The following is a 22,262-nucleotide window of genomic DNA, read 5'->3' as shown; positions in this document are numbered from 1 at the left end:
TAAAGATAACTTGCAACAGGGTAGGGCAGGAATGTCGGTTTAACCCATTCTACCCTTGCTCACTGCCCACACATTCAAGAAGACGTCGCGACGTCTCGGTGCTGTAGGCTACCGTGGGCATTACGCCCTTCTCTCCCTCCTCCCAGTCAAGGAAGATGCAAAACAGCAAGTGAGACAGAGGTATCCATCTCGGCTCACAACACTTTCTGGAGCAAATCCTTTGCCTAAAGTGAAAACAAAGCCTTTTGTCATTGTTCGTAGCCTCAAAATGTCTTTCCAGATGTTTGTCAAAGTCTGAGCTACCCCGTGGAGCCCAGCACTTTTCACTGCATCCTTTAAGAACAGATCTTTTGGGAGGCTCTTGACCTGCTATAAGAGACGACGGAAAAATAGATGCTTACTGCTACTCACCACCAAATACCCTCCCTGGTGTTTGCTGCGGCGGTGCCCTCAGCTAACAAAGCCTTATCAGCTGGCATCAGCATAATGATCTCTGTATTACAAGACTTTATATTAAATTGCTGGCTCATTGTATGGGTATGTTTTATCTTACAGATTTAGCCGTAAAATCTGGAGACCTACATGACTTGCTACACAAAAGATTTCATGCTATTCTCTAGCTATTACTGAAGACAAAGGTGAGATGACTCCATTAAAATTAGAGGCTAGAGCTGTTTTTTTTTTTTTTTTTGAAGGTAAGTGGTCTAATGAAAGTGTTTCATGCTCGAGAAGACCTTTTTTTATTTATTTAAATTGCAAGCAGAGAATCCTGGAGGAGTCCAGAGGAGAAGGCAAGCCACGGGAAGGACTGCTGAACAGTCAACAGTCACTTTATTATGGCTCAGCCATTTTTTACGTCTGGTAACACTTACATTTAGCAATTGCATGTTATGGCTGGCAGTGTCATCAGCTGTCATCAAGCAGGCAAGCCAGCTATTACTCAAGGCTGGCTCTGGCTGGGGCCTGACTCTCCTTTTCATTTTATTTACTTTCCTCTTCAGCAGAAAATTTACCCTAAAGATAAGTTGCAGCACTTGGATCTTCAGGTCAGCAAGAAAAAGCCTTCGAAACCAGAAAAAGCCTTCCAAAAAGGGTGTTCAAGCATGGTCAGCACGGCAGGATGCAAAGCAACACCCTTGCTAATGGCCTTGCACATGATTTATTCAGAAAGTGCCACGTCTTGATCAATAGGGTGCTCAGCCATGGAGTACCACCTGTAGGGAATTATTGCAGAGGGTTTTGTGTTTTTTTTTTTTCTGACCCAGATGCAATTGGTCAACCATCAAGTGAGTCACTGGAAAACAAACATGATTTCCACGTACTCGTCTGTGCCTCTGCTTCATTGCTGTGCTGCTGTGTAAGGCATAGCGAGGGAAGAGAATATTTCATTTGGGGGCACTCACTGTGATCGGAGAGCTTTGGAAGTCAATAGCCTTTGCTAGCAGGGCGACCGCAAAAGCTATAACAGATTGTCATTTTACATTGTAATGGGCTTCGATAATGTTCAAAATACCATGCAGGCCTGATTACCCAGACCTCAATCACCTGAAACTAGCCATTATCCAAACAAGACGATGTGCGTCCCCCATTTTTGAATTATTTAATGGCGAATCGCCTGAACTTTTGTGCATTAGCAACCTTTTGTTCAACTCTCAGGCGTGCTGCACCTCAAAGACCTGGGCAAACCCATACCCGTCCACACAGAACAGCCAGGATTTCGGCCATTTCTGGTTTGAAAAATCCTCATTTACACGTGTGAATCTCCTGGCTGGTTCAGGCAGAAGCTGAATGCACCAGACACATGTGGCTTTGGGGCTGTGCAAAAATAATGGGTGCTCAACTGATTCCCAGGCAGCCACGTCCCAGGCAGCACTTTCTTACCCAGTGACATGTAAGATTTCCCTAGCTCTATTTCTGGCTGTGTATCACACTTCCAGTATTTCTCTCCAACGAATTTCAGAAACTGACCCAAAAAATCAGTCTTTTTCTTTGCTTCTTCTATCTCCATGATTAGGCAAGCAACACATAGCAAAATTTTTTTTTTTTTTCCCTGCATCTGATGTATATCATGCAAGAAGCAGAATCTGCTTTGCTTCTGTGCACTTCGTGTGTGGAGGATTTGGTACTGATTTAAGCAGCAAATCAAGACCTGATTATAGCAGTGAGGCCCTCCAGAGGAAATTGCCAACCGGCTTTGAAGGCACCTCAACAACCACATTGAAGAGAGGGGGAATGACGGTGGGGTGACGAGCAGGACACCTCAACCCACCTTTTACCTACAAGCCCGCCGCTGGATTTCAATCATCCGTCCCCGAGGACCTGTCTGCACTGACTGAAAGCAACAGGCAAATAGAAAGGAAAATCAGTCCTTCCAAAATTAATTCCCCGCGGACCGGCAGCGCAGACTCTCTGTGATGCGAAAGAAGACGCGTAACAGATTGACATTAATCTGTCAATAATTCAGGCTTGGTATGCAGTCGAGGTGAGGGAGAATTAGAAGGAAACAGGAGCCCTCCAGCTGTAATTAGTATGCCAGAGCACGCTCGCTAGGTTGGAACAAAGACCAGCTGGCTGCCGGTGCGGGAGAGGCTTGCGAGGAGCTCGTGGAGGTGAGGCTGGGTCCCGGCGGCGTGCGTGCACCTCCCCAGACCACGATAAGGTGATGTGGGAACACCCAACCCCCAAATCTATTACTGCACGGGGGCAGGATATGAATGAACGGGAGCAAATCTGAATACAGAGCTCTAGGGAAGAGGTGAGTGATGTCAGACTAGATAACGGCATTCAGATGCATAAAAGGTAGCTGAAAAAGGAGGAAAATAATTTTTTCCCTGTGCCAGCTATGATCCAAACAAGAACCAGTTGCCTTACATTTTAGGAAGTCAGATATTATGAAAACGTTTCCAGCAGTGAGGGCAGCTAAGCCTGGGAAGACACTGTGTGGAGAGGTCGTGTAAGTGCTGCTGTGGATGATTTTACTGCACGGTGATACTGGATGTGCCCTGGGATGGAGAAGAGCTCTTGAAGCCTCGGTTTGCCTGGGAATATCGTTATGAATAAAGCGAAGGCAATTAAAGTACAGTGAAACAGGCTTGCAGAGAGGACAGGGTCGGATCAGAGCTGCAATGACTTTTAATTTTAAGGCGAGCTGGTGTTCAGCACAGATTTTAAGTCATAACAGGAGCTGATGCTGGAGAAGAAGCAACACGCAGCCAGCTGCTGCCACCAGACCGGGCTTATCCCGGCTCCCACGATGAACCCAAAAAGTGAAGCAGTGGGATTTGCATTGGCTAGACCTTACCCATCCTACCCAGAGAGAAACCTGTGTCCGAGCACAGTAATAACAAAGCAAAATGAACTAACTTCTTCCTGCTCCAAAGGTCCTGTCCACAGCGAGGGTGGGGAACGGCACCGGCCGCAGGGTGAACTGGGGGTGCGGGTATCCGCAGGTGGGGGACGGCAGGATCCCGGGGTACTGGGCGCTTTCCAGGGTGGGCACCGGGATGGCACTGACCACAGCTGAAAGGAAAGAAGAGAAAGATTAAATGAGCACTTTCAGAAAAAGCAAAAACCTCTGGAGGGGGTCAGCGGGGAACTGGGAACAACCAGGTTTCCAAAGCCAAGTACCCACAGGCTCGGTGTAAAACTCTTCAGCAGCCACCTCTGTACAGAGAAATAAACCCCTGCTGTAAAATTAAAAAGCTTTTTGTCTTTGTTCCAATGAGGCAGACCGATTATGGGGGGCTCTTTATCTCCCTTGACGAATATGGGAGAAGGAATGGGTTAGGCAAGACCTTAAAGGCTTGATTTAGTTGTGTAAGCACGGGTTCCTTAAAACATTTTTCCAATGTTTTAAAGGACACCACTGTCCTCAGCCACTGCTCTGGAAGAGGATGGCTCATCCAGTGTCACTCAGTGACACACCTAATACCCTAAGGTGTCCCCAGACCCCAGGTTTATCCATCTAATGAGGCTGGCTTTCCGTCGTTCCTCGCTTGGGATGCACGTCCAGGCCTGCAAGGAACAGGGGAGAGAAGAGCCAACAAACCACGAGCTGAAAGCTTGCGGATGGAGCTGAGCTCTTCAATTTGTGCGAAACACTTCGATTCGAAAACTGGGGATCGCGGTGTGCTGAATCCAGCCTTTCGGGTGAGTTATTGCCTTTATTTTCAATAGTCAGGGCTTGAAGAACAAGGGATAATAATGCCACGCGAGTAATAAATTTCTTTGCAGCTTTTTAGAAAAATTTGGAAACTCTCATTAAAGTTTTGCCTAGCTAAACAATACGTAGAGGTTTTTGGCTCGCCGATGATGAGGTTTGGCTTACCTAGCACCTTTCACACATGAATTACAAACAACGCTGTAAACTTTAAGGCAGTCGTTCCAATTCCTTCTAGCTCTCACTCCATTCATTACACGGAGTGGCAAACCGGGCTGTCTGCCCAAGGTCACGCAAGAAGGGACGGTGGTGCCAAGGCTTTATGAGTTTTTTTTTTTTAAGAACACAGCTTTTGGCAAGACAACGCCGCACTTCCAGAGGTAACGGGCAAGCGGGGAGACGAAGAAAGCTCCTGAAGAAATGCTAAGCAGAGTGATCTTAACTTTAGAGCTGTCTGGCTGAATTCGCCCATCTTTAGAGGAGAACATCTACTATATAGACATTACATGTTGTCTGCATTAGACATTTTTATTTAAAGCATTGCTACTGCAGTGAAAAATATGACTTTATTGAATCCTATTAAAAGAACAACTTGTTTTTCAAAGTTCATTCTTTTAATTGGTTTTCGGTGTGTAGACACCCAGGACTTTCAGTTTTAAGACACCACAGGATTACTATTCAGTGCTGCACTCCATTGCAAAGAACCTGGGGAAAAGGTAACAGCAAATATTTTCAATAAATCTTTGCCATTTTGAGCTGATACGACAACAAATCTGTCCCGCCTGTCAGTAATTGAAGTTACACTTAATATTGATGTACTAAGGCACAGAAAACTGAATTTCCCTGACCAAATCAAGGAGCTCCCTCAACACCATTTACATTTACCATGTACTGTGTCATGTAAAGACACAGCACCCAAGAAGAGCTTGCAGAAATGACAAAGAAGGAAATTCTGAATTGTACTCAAGCTCTCCAGAAGCTGCCAAAGCAACAGAGTCGTCATTTTCATGTTTCCCTGGAAAAAAAAAGGAATTGCTGTGTTTTTTTTTCAGATTTAGGGAGGTAGGGAAACAGAATCCTCTCCCCAAAACACGGCAGAGCGATGCGGCGCTGGCCAGGGCTTAATTAAACATCAGGGGAGGGCAGGGCTGGTGGTGGGAAGCCTGGAGAGCTCCTCACCCCTGGTGTTCTTCCTCTCCACACGTCAGCCTTGGTGTTTGTGCGTGCATTTCAGCAGCTTTACAACCATCAAAGATATCACCAAAGCCTTATCAACTTTATCTGCTTTAGGCTCCTTCCACCTCGGTAAGCAAAGGCCCATTATGGAGGATATTTGTTTTCAAAGACTGTAAATAGCGATTATTAAGACGAGCGTGAATATCTTCAGATTTGGTATTTAACATCTTACAGGATCCATTTTTTTACTACAAAATTATACCGTTGCTTCCTCAATCTTTTTAATCGCTCGCTACTGACAATTTCTTTCAGTATCAGGCCAACGGAGAGAAATTAATTAAAGCATCTAATCTGACAAAGCCTCGGTTTCATTTTCTGGGGAAGGAGACACATTCAGCACAACTCAGCCTGCACAAATGCACAAATAAGGCTTTCATAAACCGGAGTTTAATTATTTGCAAACAATCATAATATTTTGTCGCTGCAGATTAGACTGACGTTGTTGAAACTATCAATAAATAGAAAAGGGGACATCGTTCCTCAGAACACATCATTTGAGTGAAAAAAAATAAGGAAATGTATTTCAGAGGACTTTCATCTGAATGCTGTAGAACGGTGTTGACCTGACTTTTGGTTAACTGTGACCCAATATAATTACAATTGATGTGGTTCTGATTTTGTTTGCACTGCTCTAAGTCTACCCATCTTCCTGGATTGCTGCCCTCCTTCACACCAGGCCAAGGTAGGAGGAATCCCACTGGAAAAAAAAAGGGCAAAGTGCCTGATTGTGGAATTAGTCTGGTTACAAGATGGGAACATTTCCCAGGGCATGCCAGGAGGGTCCGAGCTCTCTCCCCCAGCCCAGCGGTCCTTCTTCCAGCCCACAAAGAGGCTGCCATTTGGCAATACGTCATGTCCGAGGTGTGAAGAAGTGAATTCAACCTCCCCCAGACTCCTATGATTTATCCCTGAAAGGCTCAGGTTTAGCAGCATGACCCGAATCACACCCGTAAGGAACACAAATTAAAGGAACTGTTACCAGTTCCCCCTGAATAATTTACCGAGCAAAGCCATTGTAAGTTATTCCCTCTCCTCTCCTTCATTGTGTTCCTTTTTTTTTTTTTAAACATATAATTTGTGATGTGCTCTTCCTGAGCACCTGCAGCTAGGCATTTACATTTAACCATCAGAGCTAGAAAGAAATTTTGTGATTAAATGGATTTCTGGCAACGCGTGCTCGTTTTTCCCAGCTCGTTATTAACACAGATACGCCAATTTCCAGATATTTTTAATTAGATGTATTTTCTGAGGTCAAAGGTGGGACTTCTAGCTAAAACCTGGGAGATAACTCCCGGAGCTGCCAGGAGCTGGACCACAGGGCTGCTCAGAGGAAAGGTGGAGGCCAGAGGCTTGTCCTCTCTGGTGCCTGGGGGTCTCACTTACCCCTCTCCTTTGCTCACAAGTGAGGCAAGGTCACTTCGGAAATTTTAATAAGCTCTGCAGGACGGGACAAGCTTTCTAGTGCTCTCCAGACTTCCTGCCTTTCTCGTGTATTTTGCTGCTTTGAAAAAAAAATCATTTTATCTACGACGTTCGTTCAGTGATATACTGCGGTCACCAAAATGTAATGCCTGTTAAAAATTCTGCTTTTTAAGAGAGTCACTCCAAGCGAGAATAGCATATGGTGTTGTGGCCAGCTACTACAGACAAAAGGAATTATCAGAGCAACCGTGCTAATGTCCAGCTGCTTCTAAGTACGGATAATAATATCACACTTTGCATCAATGCATTGCAAAGCCTCCTGCTCTGCCAGCTTGAACTCTTGCTCCTATTTCTTTTCAAGGGAGACAGAGGGATTTATCCACCACTGGCCACCTGGTAAAAATAGAAACGAGGATTCTTCAGGCTTAGCCAGCGCCGAGGCGAGCAGATGCCCGATTTCTGAATTTCCTCCCGAGTTTTGCCACTGATGTATTGTGAAGCACTTGCAGGATTTTTATTTTCGCTGATGGAGAAAACGTGGCTATTTTACTTGTGAAGTGTAGCTAGATCATATTCAACGGCTCAGAGGAGATGTTCAGGTGGGTGAGCAGGGCCTGAGCACACACAAGGGGGGCCAGGGGAAGGCCCTGGTACTCACGAGGGTTGGTGGGTTGGGAATCCATCGGGATCATGAGCTTGGCACGGGTGGCTCTGCGGGCGGCGAGCGAGCGCTCTAAGGTGGACATGCTGCTGCCCACATCTTCTGTCTCAGCAGCTGGGAAAAAAAAAACACAAGAGCTTAGTTGAAAATCTGACAAACGAATGCCTTCACCTCGTTCCCAGCAGTGAGACCGCTGGATTTTTTTTTAGAATTCTGTTATTTCAGCCAACCGTTAAATATCACCACCTGCAAAGAGCCACGCGGACTATTTGGGCTGCCTTTTTTGAATAAAATTATTGTTTGCATTTTGCTGTCAAAGAATTAAGATACCATTTCTCCTTTTCCAGCCCCTCCATGATTTAATTTCCCTTCGTCTTGGAAATTAACCACATCCACTTCATAAAAAAAAAAAAAAAAAAACACAACATTTTTCTTGCGACTTCCCTGTTATAAACTTATCTTAAAATTCAAGTATCAAGATCTGAAATAGAGAAGTAGGATACAATAAATCAGGGATGTACAAATCCCGGCAGCCAAGAATTGGTCCTTGAAACACATCGAAAGGATGAAAACGACGTCTGCTGTGACATGCCACCAAGTCCCACGTCCTGACTGCCCGTACTCCAGACCCTGGGACGTGTGGCGGCTCTTCCAGCCTCTGCATCTCGATTTCTCCTATCACAGCAAGATCCAGGCAGAGCTTTTCCTTGCCACGCTTGCTGGAGTCCAGGCAATGATGACACGGAGCAGTGACAGTGCTGTCAGGGCAAATGAGGTGAATATTGTGTCCGTGATCCAGGAGCAGCTAGCACATCTATCTAGATCAGCGAGCTGAGACACGCTGCCTCGTGGGGCATCTCTGCCTACGTCTCATCTAATTCAAAAGCGGCTCAGCGTGCCCCTGTCATTTAGACACTCTGTTTACGTGTTGAAATATGGATGCTCTAATTTAGTCACATTAATACAGGCTACTCGAAGTGTCCACAGATGCTGGAGAATATACTTGTCAGGAAGAAAATGTGCCGGGAACTGGATGTTCAGAGGAGTAATTTGCGACAAAATAAAAGCTGTATTTCTCACTTCATACCTTGTCTCACATGAGCCTTATATTAATGTTACTTAATGTTCTGTGATTCTCTGATTCCACTTTTGCAATTTTAATAAACCATGGATGAAATCCATTTATTACTGTCATACTGGGAAGCTTAATACCCGCTCCAGCTACTCGTTGCTGATGTTCCCAAGTAAAAACATATTCCATCTAAAAAGAAACAAACACAACAGATCTGCACAAAAAGATTTTTTTTTTTTTTTCCCCCAAATGACTCTTCTCTAAATTTCAGGACTGAAACGCTGAGTCTGCACTCGATGGCCGTTTGGGGACCTAATTGCTAGTGAAAAGCCAGGGACTGCATCGCTGAGCTGTGCATTGCACTTTGGGAAGCGACATAAAAGCGTTTATTTACGGTCCAAAGGCGTTTACACGTAAAATATCTCGCCCGGCCTTTGTCATTAACGTGCTCGTACACTGTGATGACTTCCTAGCACGCACTCGATTTTAAGCCTATTGCGATCAATGGCGCTCTCAAATTGATCTTTCTGGGCCCTGGGTCAGGTCTTCTGATCAACAGCAGTGCCTGGCCAGGCAGAGAGAAACTTCTGGTTATGGTTTTCCAGCGTCTGACATAACAAGGCCCTTTACATTAAAAACAATACAAATCATCGTCACAATTATCTTGATAAACAGAAAGCTATCAGCCCCGAGCAGAATGTCAAAAAAAAAAGATAATTAGATCCATTAAGCAACCTGAAAACTCTTCTTTTTTTTTTTAAATTTTCCTTCCTTTCAAGAATGGGAGCTACAGAAAACAGAGAGAAACATCAGAAGCATCTGAAAAAGTCACCTTCGTTATTTACAGCCCCAACAGATATTGCGGAATTATTTCGCTCCGTCGCCCACAAGCGATGTGTTCACGAGGAACTCAAGAGAAATATGTTTATGTTTTCCAACTTACCGTGCTTTGCCCTCCACCCCTGCCCGTATGCACCACCCGCCTCTCCCAAGACTTCCTATTTATTACGGTGGAAAAAAATGTTATTAGCTGAAGTGAAATCTGTGATGCAGGGTGTGAGCTAAGGTTGAAAAACAGGAGGGGGAAACTTCACCGAAACCACTTATTTCTTAGAGAATGTCCTTCCTTGCATCTGGAAGCTTTCTCAGCCTTGCTGCCCCAAGCTCTCCTCCTGGGGATGTTGCTGACCTTCTTCGTGATCGTGTTCTCCCTCTGCTCCATTTTTCATTTCTTTTGCTCCCTCACTTTCTTCCCTTCTGTGTTTCCTAGAATGGTGCCAAAACTGAACTACAGTTGGCTTCCAGTTGAGTTTCAGGATTTAAAAAAAGAAAAAGTGTAGAAATATTAAAAAAAAAAAAAAGGTTTTCTGCAAATATCGTCTACGGTTAGAAAAATGAAAAGAATTTTTCACAGCCTCTATCAGGTTTCTCATTGTTTGACTTCTTACACAAGCATCCTCATCTACTAAAGCGATATCGACTATTTGACACTGGTGGGTTTAAAACCTCAGATACCATTTAAAATACGAGATTCTGGGGACGTTTTCCCACCTATCAATGGGTTTTAATGCTACGAAATGCTCTGCTTAAAGCAGAGCTGTCGGTCCTGGCAGTCTCCTGAATCTCGCCGAGTTTAGCCCTCTGCTAGAGGCTCCTCATGCAGCACCATAAAATGACTTATAGTGCCAGAAAGGGAGAAAAAAAATGGGAATACGTGGAATGTAAATGCCCCAAATCTAGAAAGCAAGCGAAAATCAATATATTCCTTGTGGGCGCTCCTCACCAGGCTGTGGGGTGCTCTTGCTGCCCAGCTGCGTTTCGGACTGGCTGTGGCTGACGGGGGTGATGTCCTGGCAGCTCTGCATGGGCGAGTCCCTGCCTGCGGGGTCGGAGCCCGTCGGCTTCTCCATGTTCTTCATTTCCATCTCCTCGTGGTGGATCCACAGATCCGGGGGCCTCAGGTCCTTCTGGCTGCCCTTCCTTTTGCTGGCGCTGTGGGTCGCACGTTTCCTGCAGCGAAGAAAAAAGAAAACAGGCACGTAAGAACATGCTTCCTCTTTGTAAGACCACAAGGATAGACACCGAGTGATCACTGCTCGTTGGCATCTCCTAGAGAAGCCCTCTAGATGTGTCCTTCAAAGGTGTAGGCGACGTCGAAGTCCCCACGTGGCCACTTGCCAAGTCCCGTGCACGAGGCACCAAGTGCTCACGGACAGCACGTGTTCAGCAGAGGGGTGAAAGAGGGTGAAAAAGAAGGAAAAGCTGGAATTTTCTCCATGGGAAGGGCCTGGGCCTCGGCAGCTAGGCTCCTCAAACATGGAGCACAACGTCTTCTTCACAGCTGTAGAGAAAACCTTATCGTGCTCAGATAACCGCTTCTCCGGCACCAAGCTCCAGGCACTACTGCGAAAGGTGGCGCGGAGGTTATCCCGCCGGAAAAAAAAGCTCGAGGAGCTTTTCGGCTTTATGAAGCTCCGGTTGTTTGAATCAATTTCTATTCTTTGCTCAATTGTCTCAGCCTGATCTGGAAAGCCAAAGGTAGGCGGAACAACTACCTGCATTAAAAAAAAAAAAAAAGGAAGGGTTTTGCCTTCAAGACGAGGGCTGAGCACGTCCTGCAATGTAAATGAGGCCAAGGACAGTCCTGCCCCATCACCAGGAGCCCCTGGCAATGATATTTTGGCTTCAGCAGGAATATCTCGGTCCTCAACAGCCACCCTGAGGAGCAGACCTTGCTCAGGTCCTTGGGAGCAAGGAGATTTTTGTTTACAGCCCTACGAAATCAGACTCTTGGTCTCTGGCCGTAATTACCTTTCGCGCTCAGCCTGTTATTTTCTAATTGCCAAAAGGTAATTATTTAAAATGACAGCGTTGGGCAGAACAAGGAGGGAACGTTGCACTTTGCCCCCACGGGGGAAGGACAGCTCGTTAATACCCGCTTGGACAGGTCCTAGTGGCATCCTGATTAACACCTGCAAGAATAATTACGAGCGCCTTTGTTCGAACCTTAATACACGTCCGTGCTTGAAATTAAAAAGTAAAGTTGTTCTTTCAATGTCACTCAAAAAAAAAAAAAAAAGCCCTTAATTTTGGTTCTATATAGAGAAATGCTTTCTTCACTTCAGGATACAGCCATTTCTTTGTCACTTTCAATTGAACATAATTCATTTCTCCAGGCTGGAGCTAGACAAGGGAAAATTCAGCCCCAAACTAATTTTGTGCACAACAGTAAATAGGGGGTTGTAATGAATGTGTCATTCCAACCATAACTACAAAACTGCTACGGCAATGATATCATTTAAAAATATATGCAATGATCTAGCTCGGCTTGCATTGGTTTTTTGTTTTTTTTTTTCCTCGCAAATTATTGATGCTCTGACAGCCCACGAGCAGCAAATTGAATCGGAGCCAGGAACGCAGACGAAAAGGTCATCAATAACAAATGAAAATTAATCATCCCCGGGAAGGTTTTGTTTGTGCAATGCAAAAGTTGAGGTTCATCTGAAAACGCATCTACCCCCCCATTCCAGGGGGAGGCAGAAACCTTGCAGTGATGGAAACACCCACATCGGATCCAAACCTCAGCTGCAAACCATCAGAAACCGATGCTTTGGAAGTTTAAGGTTTACAGTGGGATTCACGTTTAGTCCATTACCCATTTCCAAGGAGTCTGGAAGTGGAAACGTGATCTCAGGTGGCAGCGTTCCTGTTGCTGTTCAGTTATTTTACAGCGTGAAATGCGCCCAGCTCGCATAGCATAACGATACACGTTTCTTTCCTAAGGATAAATGTAAAAATAGAGATCGGTTCTGCCCTTAGAATATATACTGGGCTCATGCAATTTTGAATGACGGTAGCAGAACTTAAGCTCTGCTTTCAAAATAAATAAACTCGCTGCAGGGAAAACTCTTTCTAGTTGTCTGTTTCCATAGGCTCCAGCACAACAATGCCTGGGCAGGGGCTTCAGTCGCTGTACAGCTCGCTCACACAGCTAACAGTGAAAATATATACATTAAAAAGGACAATTTTTCCAATAATACAGTGAGATTGCTCTTCATTTTGTAATTAATGTCAGAGAAAAAAGTTAGGTTTATAACAACTCCGCCTAGCTTAATTTTTAACAGTTTAGGACCTTCCCTATCTGGATATCTCAGAAATAAACTGTTATTTAGAAATAAACTGAGAAATGGATTTAGAAATAAGCTGAAATGAACCGTTCTCGAATCAAAACCAACCTTAACTGTTCTGAACTGTTCCTAAAACAAGCAGCGGGCACGGACCAGCCCCGAGCAGCCCGAGCTGGCGGCTCGGCAGGGCTCAGGACCGCGCCGGGAGCGGTGCGGATGGGGCCAGCCATCAGCAGCAGCATGGCTGGTAACTCCTTAGCATCAGCCCTTTGGATGGGATGTTTGGACCCCTGCAGGCGAACAGCTTTTAGTGTCTGATTCGGGCCAATTACAGGACCGGGTGCTGGGTCGTGCGGTAGGCAGGGTTTCCATCCCCCCGCAGCTACAGACAAATGCATCCAAAGGAAGCCCAGCGAGGCCTTTTCCAATTCACCTCGTTTGCCCTGATATAGCGCTGTAACTGCTCTAAGTCGGCTGTCTTTTGCCTTTCGGGCTGTATTAAAGGGAAGTCAACTGGTGTAAAAATCCTATTAAAAAAAAAAAAGAAAAACAACGCATCAACAGATCGGGAGTACAAACCAGTTCTTTCTCCCCTAAATCTCTCCCACCGTTTTCAAGCGAAACATCATTTCGTTCTGGCCTCTTTATTTCCTGCCAGGCAGCCTGAAAACCTCAGACCGGTCCCTGTCTCTCCCATCACCTGGCTCCATCATCTGTCCCCATTAAGATCCCACCCCGTGCCACTGCTGCGAGCAGGACCCGCGTCCCAGGGGAACAAACCGAGGCTCTTCAGGGGCTGCCAGCTCAATCCCGTTTAACTTCAGGGTGATGACATTTTGTTTAATGTCTTCCCAAGCACGTACTGGCACTTCCACGTTGGTTCTATGGGATTCAAATCAGTCTTAGCTTATTTTTTGTCATCTCTTTTTAAGTTGATCCCTGCCCACTATACTAATTGGTTGGGCACTTGTTCAAGACCGCATTTCATGTTTAATTGTTTAAATATACGCTACCTACAGTCCAGGCTCAGACGAGACGTCCACCCTCATCTTTTCTCTTATGCCATAACCTAATGGTACCGGTCCGTAGGCTAATTGTTGTGACGTGTTAGACAAGTTTCCCATCTCAGAAAGCCTTAAAAAATTTCCTGGGAGAAGCAGGTACTGCGGTTTGAGAGCACGTTGCATAAGGCGATATCGTCCTTTAAGATTCAGCCAGGATTCATGAGCTACGACCTGCCCTGCCCAGACCAGGAGGGTATTTGGGGACAGGGTGATGGGCGGCCCCGTTGCCCACCCTCCAAAGAACCCCATCAGCAGACACACGAGCTGGTGAGGATGTAATTATGGTGAAGGGACGGATCTCAGTCCCTGCAGGAGCCCTTATGCACACCTAAATTATTGCACCTGGATCTTCACCCGGCTTTTCCTCCCCTGTTTTTTCCCCGTGTCAAACTGCCGCAGGGTTTCTTTATATTTCATTCTCCCCTTGGTGGCAGAGACAGAAAACACATCCTAAGCCACCTAGGGCAGTTAGCAAGTTGTTCTGTGTAATATGTTTCACTGTGCTTTGTTCAGCCAAGTTTTAATTAACTGCAGAAATACGACTTTCTTCCACCGAAGGCTTACGGGAGATTATTCCATCACCTGCAAGTTTCTGCTCTGGGGAAGCACTGCATTATCCAGCAGGACTTGGCCTTTCCCCTTACGGCAGTCCTTTTGTTCAGCAGCTCGCTGGTGATTTTATAATAAGAACCAGCTGCCAAAAAAAGCTGCTATCTAAACTCTGGGTGTCACAGGATGCAGCTCTCCAGGCAGGTCAGAAACAAATTCACACCAACAAAATCTGTTCTGAAGAAGCTCAGTTTTTTTTTTTTTTCCCTGCTGCTCGACATTTAAGATCCATCGTTTCACATTTATCGCGCTATTTTGTCCTCATTTTCCGTTCAGGAATGGCTGGCGTGGGGTCACTTGGGTCAGGCCCACCCGCCCGTTCACACCTGGAGATGCTCAGAAGTTACACAGCAAATAAAAATCTACCGGCTTCGTAGTTTTTTTTAATTAATGGAGAGGAATAAATGCCTTCAGATGGAAAGCCTTCCGATATCTTCGGATAAGATAAACACTTCTCTGAACACGCCCATTCCTCCCAGGGGGCTACAAAGGAGGTCGAGGCTGATTAATTCAGACCTGGGCATGTAAATTTTGACGCTGGACAGATGAACCTCTCTATTTGTTTGTCTCTCTTGCAATTCCCTTCTCCTTTCAAGAAACTCAGGAGAGCTTTAGCCTGGATTCAGCGAACACCACTCAACGGATGCATTTCCATTGCCTTCCAATGATGGCCTGATTTTCAGGTGTTAAAATTCACAACAGAAGCCAATTGTAAAATCAGCTCAGCATTCAGCTACCCGAGCCCTCCTAGAAGCAAGGGCCCTTATTTTTCTGCCTCGACGAGAGCTTTCTCAGTTAAAAAGTCGACGCTCAAGGATCCACCTTTACAGAAAGCGCTTCCCCTGGTGACTGTCAACCACCACCAGCTGCCGTCTGCCTGTGCTCAACCAGCTCGAGGCTCATTTTGGCAAATGTGGGAGCCCTCCTGTCCCCCCCCCTCTTCTCTCACAGTGTCACCCTTCTCTAAGCATCCACGCAAATCAAGGTAATAAATTCGGTCTTGCCCTTCACGCAAAAAAATATATCATTCTTGTGGCTGAACTATGCTTACACTTCACTTTCTCATGGCCAATATTTCACAAGAGTAGAATAACGAACCTTTCTGCTGAATATTTTTCAATAAATTCAATGTGTCAAACCCAGCTCTGTTTCAAATACACTTACTCCTCCTCCAAATTCTCATTAAAAAAAAAACAAAACAGCATTGTGCCCTACGCTGCTGCCCTTTTATAGCATTTTAGAAGAATCCTAGATTTTCCCCTTTAATCTTCTATGTTTTTTTTTTTATTATTTTTTTTCCCAAGTATTTAAGAATTATCTCGAGAAACAGTTGTTGTTGCCTTTTCCTGGAAGACTTCTGGCGACAGCCTGTCTGGGGAGGAGAGCATCCTCCCAAAGGTTACCGAGCGAGCAGGACTGTCTGTGGTCCTCAGCCGTGCAGGTGCAGAGCTGCGGAGCCAGAAAGTCTGATAGCATCACCAGGCACAGACACTTTTTTCTTTTTTTTTCCTTTAAATCAATGGGATTGATTCTTCCCTGCGTCTGAATTATACTTGGCAATGTAAACAACAGAGGGATGTGCCTGACAGGCTGATTTCTCCAGGCTCACCGCAGCGGGGGTGCTTATTCTTTTACCACGCAACCTGGGGGCAGGGAACGTTCTCCACTCGTGAGCGATCTCCAGCTTTCCCAAGCCCACACCTCCAAAAACTACAAAAGATCCATCCCAAAAATGCACTTTGATCCCCAGCTCCCTCCCTCCTCTGTACGAATGTCATCGCCTGCATCTACTTTGAAGCGTAATGGGCATCATCGCCCTCTCCTTCTGCCCTGAGATTTGCGAACGTACTTTCTCTGCTGTGCCGAGGAGCGCCTGGTGCAGATGACGGCCACCACCACCACCACCACCACGGTGATGACGCCGACAGTGACGACGATGATGACGAGGAGGTTGCTGTTCTTCTGGGGCGTGACGCTGCCGTGGGGAGGGTGCATCTGCCCGATGGGGGGCTCTGAAAGGACACGGACAACGACGGGCGGTTAGCGGTGGATTCATTCCTCTCCCTCTTTCGGAGTCCCCCGTAAAGCACAACAAGATGCAAAGCCTTTCGGGCGGCACCAATTCATCTCAAAAAGCAGACGGAGGGCGCACAAGGGTGCCACGAAGAGATGAGATTTACATCTCACTGCATTTCAGTGGTACAGCAAAAAGGAAAATATTTAAAGAGTAATGACTTTGCGCTTCCTGGGTATTAATAACGTGGTGTCGGGAGTCAATAACTTGCAGCTCTTTTTTGCTATTACCAGCTCGTTTTTGCTATTATCAGCTATTATTATTATTATATCTCCTTTGGTTTCAGTGCAGCTGCAAGACTGGGACTGAAGATGCCCCCATTTCTGGCATCGAGCCCCGGTCAAACTGACTTGAAGCACAGCTCCCTTGCTTCTGACAATTTTTCCCCGTTACGTAGGGAATAGGACATTTTATGCTTTTATAATAATTTCAGATTTTTGTGTCTCTACTGATAGGGTCATCTGTTACGGACACCCCCACAGAACAGTGAGGGATGCTTTTGCTCTGCCTGCTAAGGGGGTATTATAGGCACTCTGTAAGACTACAAACTCAGAAATCCCCCAAACCCTTTCCACTTAAGCTAAAAGAACCTAAATCTTGACCAGGATCGGTGCAACGGGATGCAAAGAGAAGAGCTGTGCCCCTGCACGTCAAGGATTTCACAAGAAAAGGAACTCGGGAGTTGTCTGATGGCGTCATCCCCACAGCCTCCCACGTACAAACTAAACAATGTGTGTGGGGGGGTTCATTTTGCCTTTAGTACAGCTGAATGAGACAGGCAAAAAAGGCAAATCTTTCCAAATAACAGCTTTAGATAGTGATAGATGTAATTTAATTGTAATATTCTGCCTTCGTTTTCTGCCCTAATGTCCTTTCTTTACTTAACTAATTAAGTTATTGAAATAATTTGCCTTTTCTCATGGCTTTTTTTCAGGCAATTGAATATGACAAGCAGCTGCAAGTGCCATCTTTTTGGCATTACAGTGGCCTAGTACAGAAATCCCAAAGATTTTGCTTTCTTTTTCATTTCCATGCTGAGTAAAAGGCACTGAAAGAATACATCACATAAAATAATACAGAGAATACCAAGAAAAACAACGTTTTCTTTCCCTACCCTTTACTGCAGGTCCTGAAAGTTCTCTTTACGCCTCTGAAGTCACTTTTCCTATAATCATGATGAAGTATTTTATATTTTATATATATTAGGGAGAGCAGGAGCTAAGCCCCAACACCTAACGGTGGTATACTGGCTGCAGCAAACTAGGACAGGAGAAGGTAAGGAAACTTAGCATTCCTTCCTTGTCTTGGCTGAGGAAAATAATCAGTCTGAGTTAATCAGCTATGTGCCTTGTAATTATTTCGTATCTGGAACCTCACTCGGTACCGCATTTCAGGGAATCGTGCCTGTTGTTTCATTCAATAACGGGAGGTGACAAGGCTTTGTTAGGTACTGCAGGTGGGCTCAGGAATATAGAGTCATTCATTTTGCATCTACACCCCAGCTGGCAATGATTAGGTCCAGTTAATTTGCGTTAATCTACAGGGTTGAGCCTTGTTTCTTCCTATTTTAGGGCAGAACTAATTAATAAAGAAATGCTATTTTCCAGAAAGACGAAATGGAAATGCAAGAAAATAAAATACACTTCACAATTTTTTTGGGAGCTGTTAAATTTTAGAGGCATGAATCTAAAACACCTCTTGTGACAGGACTGGGGTATCTGGGGACAGGCTTTGGGAACGCTGCTTCAGCCGGAAAACTGACAGGTAGTGTGGGGATCTATTTTAAGACAGCCAAGTAAGAGAATATATGGTGTCCCGACCTTATTTTTTGTTAACATTTCTGATTAAAACTACATCTGGGGTCCAGCCTGGCAGGTGGTGGGCGCACTGGGGAGCCTCCAAAGCAGGAGAGAGGGGAACAAGAGGGAAATAACAAAAAGAAAACCAGAAGGTTATCACCGAAACCCCACTTAATTGTGGGGTGTCATCGGAGGGAGCCTGCATTTACCGTTCAGGCTGCTTCTGTCAATCAGGTTGGTGTCCACCGACCAGTAGGAGCCATCGCCGTGACGACCTGTTGATGGAAAAAACGATGGAAATGTAACTCCACAACCGTTTCACTGTTTCTGTTTCTCAAAATTGCCTATTTTCTAACTCCTAAGAGTAAAAAAAAGAAAAAAAAAAAAGAAGGAATATGATTATTATTCTAAAAATGTTTTGGCTGCTGAGGGAATAGTTGCACTCCAAATTAATGCAGTAAAATTTGAGGTGTTTGTCTTTTCACCTGCTTAGTTTAGTCCCATTTATCAGCTTTGGGTGAAATAGCCACGATGGTTCTGCCAAGAGCAGCATCTCTGCTTCCTTGCATCTGAGAGAAGAATCGCAGAGGGTGGTAAAGTCCTACCAAGCTCCTCTTTGGCCCTACCAGTATGGGAGCGAGGAGACAAAGCCCATGGCAGAAGGTAAAGAGCTCTGCCTCAGGGTAAAAAATGCTCTTTTGGTGGAGACCAAGCTTATGATTATGCAACATGCTCTTGGGATGGGCAAGCTGCACTACAGCAAAGCACAAACGTGGCCATTTCATCTCCCCAAAGCTTTTTTGTTTGTTTGTTTCTTTTAAATTAAAATAGCCTGAGCACTCCCAGGTGGCGTGGTGTGATGCGAGCAACGCTCTGCTGGGCCAGTGGCTCAGGCAGAAGAGATCTTCTGGGATGGGCAGAGTCTGCTGGATCCGATGCCATAACACCCCTGGGCATTGCCATGCCCCAGGGCAGCCAAACAGCGCCTGCGGTGGGCTTTGGGTGGAGAAGGGACAACGGAAACATCTGGAAAACTGAATGCAGAGCAGGGGATTACTCCCGGTAACTTCTCCTTCCAACGACCACCGTCTCCATCCGATCCCTTGGCAGATTCGGCCAAAAAAAAACCCCCATTTTCTCCCTTTCCTGCAGTTGTTTGTTGCTGCTGCGCACCGTTAAACAACTGTCATATTCCTCTCCAGAGGTACTCGTGTTTCTGTGGGCTGTGAAGGAATTGATGTGCATAACTTTGTCTACCAATTTGGCAAGTATTTTGTGATGAATGGCCCTAAATAAATGTAAGATGATTATCATCAGAAGAGACTTCAGTGTAATCATCTTTTCAATCAGCGTAATTGCACAGCTACAACAACTTGATCCCGAGAAAACAAGGTTGCAAAATGTTTAGCTGTAAAAGCAGGCAAAATAGAGATAAATGTAAGATATATAGTAATTCTGTTTACCACAATGACACTCTACAGCAGTCATATTCACGGTACTACACTGCTACCGGTGAACACGTTGTGACACCGGGGTTATATTGTGCTTAGGAGCCTGGGTATCTCAATGGGAGACTGCTACACATTGCTATTTTTGATATTTAGCCCACACTGACAGATCTTAGAGGGAGCTTAACACATTCAAAAATTCAGTCTGGATATTGGGAACTTAAAAAAAACTAACCTGCATGCCTGACTCCAAGTTCAGTACTTTTTGAATTAGCAGAAGAGCACTTTTCAAGGCATTATACGTGACATTTTTATCGTATAAATATTTGCGTAAACAGCTGCCCATTTCAGTTTTCCTGGGTCTTCTGAAATTAAGGACCACGTTCCTGAGGAAAAGCAGCACTCGGTGTGATGGGTGTCCTGGGCAGCTCAGATGGATGCACCCTGGCCCGAAGACCCTGCCTTGGGAAGTGACCAGCAATGGAAATCCAACAACGTAGCAACTAGGCTACATTGAGCATATCCAGGGGGGGGTTTGGGGCTAGAAACGTTTCCAAAACTATTTAAAGATTGAATTTAGGTTCATTCAGCTTTGTTCTGCTATTAAGACATTATTTGGAATAACGTGCTTTGGAATAATGTGCCCTGTGCTTAGCGTTGCTGTCGCTCTCCACCTCCCTCCTATGGCACCAGTGGGCTTCCCATCTTATGGAAGACAATTACAAAACTCCCGGTCCACTGAATTCAGATGTAAACCCTCCATGCCAACCAGAAAGACACTTACAAGGTGGGCATAACTCAACAGGTATGTCTAGATCTCTTTTTTTTTTTCGGTCAGACCATGGACTACCTCTTTGACTTCCACCAGTTTCCAGCGGAGCTTTTTTCCTTCGTGTTATTCCAGCTTTTGGAACAAACCATTGTAACACCTTGACTAATGAGCTTCTTTTTCCAGAACTGCCTTTTTACTGGAGGTTAAACAATCTTCAAACTTGCTTTTCCTACTTTTTTAAAATGAGTTTTAGCATGCTTTCTGAGGCACCAAAACCTAAATCTGTACGATCCTACATATTCTTTCTCATCTCTCACTCCTCCATTTCACTTCTTTCACGTTTCAATGACTCGACGTTTTTTTTTTTTTTTTTTTTTCCTGAAAAAGCAAGCCCCTTTTCCATGACCATTATATTCAATAACCATTTCAACTTGATCTTGTCAAGGCAAAAAAAAAAAAAAAAATCAAGACGTCTGTGACCACAACAGATCTTCATCCTCTCAGGTCTCCAGCACCTGGAAATGGGCCAGAAATTCTGTTGGGATAATAGTGTAAATCTCTTGCCTTTTTTTTCATGCTTTACTTCAGCAACTTCTTTACTTGTTTATTTATATATTCAGGTACACCCAGGTAGCATAGACAGCTTGGTAGACATTGAGAGAATGGGGCAGTGCTGCTCTTTTCTCAAAAAATGCTTGCTGCAAGCCAACTACTTGGGCTGGAGAGCTGGATGGGGAACGATGCACTATCACTGCTCTTGCATTTTGCCTTAAACAGTCCAAAACTACTGAGAAAATAAGCTGAGCAATGTTCTCCTATGAGAAAGCAGAGACTAATTGAAGTTTCCTGCCTCCCCAGGTATCCCTCCCTTTTATCCTTGAAGAATTTATTCCTGAAGAGGGACATCAGGCTAGCCTGGGACGTGCAATGCTGCGTGGGCATTGGAAAAAACTGTTTTGAAGGCACCTGTCTCCCCCTGTTGACCACGCTATGTGGCAGACCTCGAGACATTCAGCTTTGACCACTGAAGTTCTGCATCCATCATCATTTAAACAAGTCAGAGCACGAGAATTTGTGTCTTCTTGTCTTCCCACCCACAGCCAGCACCAGGTAATGAAGGAGACAACACACTGTGCTAGCGAGAGCTGAAGAGCTCAGAGAAGGCAGAAATATTCTTAAGTTTGCTTTTCAGTATGTATGTGTAAGCTGGCAGACTTCTGGGAAGGACCCTGGGGTTTGGGCAGAAACGCACGATTAGATGAACAGATACCACATTTCCTCTTGACTTTCTAGTTCTGCTTTTTCAAGGTGCCTCCTGAGGTAGCTGTCTCAGCGACGTCTCAGCATAGCAGGAAACGCAACCATTATGCAGGAATAACCCTTCTTATAATTTCAAGCGTGTCTTCTGAGATCCCTCCTTGCAGATGCTTTCCATGTTTTTGACCTTAAGAAAGTTTTTGAGTTTTTTTTTTCTTTCCTCAGAAGAGGTTCTTCTGATAAATGGGATACTTTTTATTGCTTCTCCTACTAGCAAAGAGCATTACAGACTACTGCATTATTTGTTTAGGAAGCAGCTCTTTGAAAAAGATCTGAATAGCTCATCCTTTCACTGATGCTACTCCCAGAGTTTGCAAAATAGCTTCAGAACCGAAAGCCCGAGGCCGTCAAAGGAAATAAAGAGGCAAACCGAACACCTTCTGCTGTCACTGCATGAGACGACGCGGCTTTTTTGGGGCTGATAGCAGGCTATAGATGTACTGGCAGCTGTTTTCACACAGGAAGACACATGAAAAATGCACGTTACAGCTTCCAGCCCACC

The 22,262-nt window shown here is 45.1% G+C and overlaps 1 protein-coding gene across 13 annotated transcripts in view; it reads right to left on the bottom strand.

Moving 5' to 3' along the window:
* Positions 1-22,262, bottom strand: part of DCC (DCC netrin 1 receptor) — a 425,812-nt gene that overhangs the window by 19,787 nt on the left and 383,763 nt on the right. For 12 of the 13 annotated variants that reach the window (XM_066988962.1, XM_048079751.2, XM_066988960.1 and 9 more), the window contains 5 exons: positions 18,433-18,498; positions 16,200-16,362; positions 10,334-10,560; positions 7,476-7,592; positions 3,364-3,519 (listed from right to left, as the gene is read on the bottom strand). In XM_066988962.1, the coding sequence (XP_066845063.1) occupies positions 3,364-3,519; positions 7,476-7,592; positions 10,334-10,560; positions 16,200-16,362; positions 18,433-18,498 (729 nt within the window). Of the gene's footprint in view, positions 1-3,363; positions 3,520-4,213; positions 4,865-7,475; positions 7,593-10,333; positions 10,561-16,199; positions 16,363-18,432; positions 18,499-22,262 lie in introns of those variants that run through there. The other variant, XM_066988967.1, reaches the window with a different exon arrangement.

This window comes from Anser cygnoides, chromosome Z (genome assembly GCF_040182565.1).
Source record: "Anser cygnoides isolate HZ-2024a breed goose chromosome Z, Taihu_goose_T2T_genome, whole genome shotgun sequence".
Lineage (NCBI taxonomy): Eukaryota > Metazoa > Chordata > Aves > Anseriformes > Anatidae > Anser > Anser cygnoides.
The sequence above is the reverse complement of the archived record's forward strand: the minus strand, read 5'-3'. Positions and strand labels throughout refer to the sequence as shown.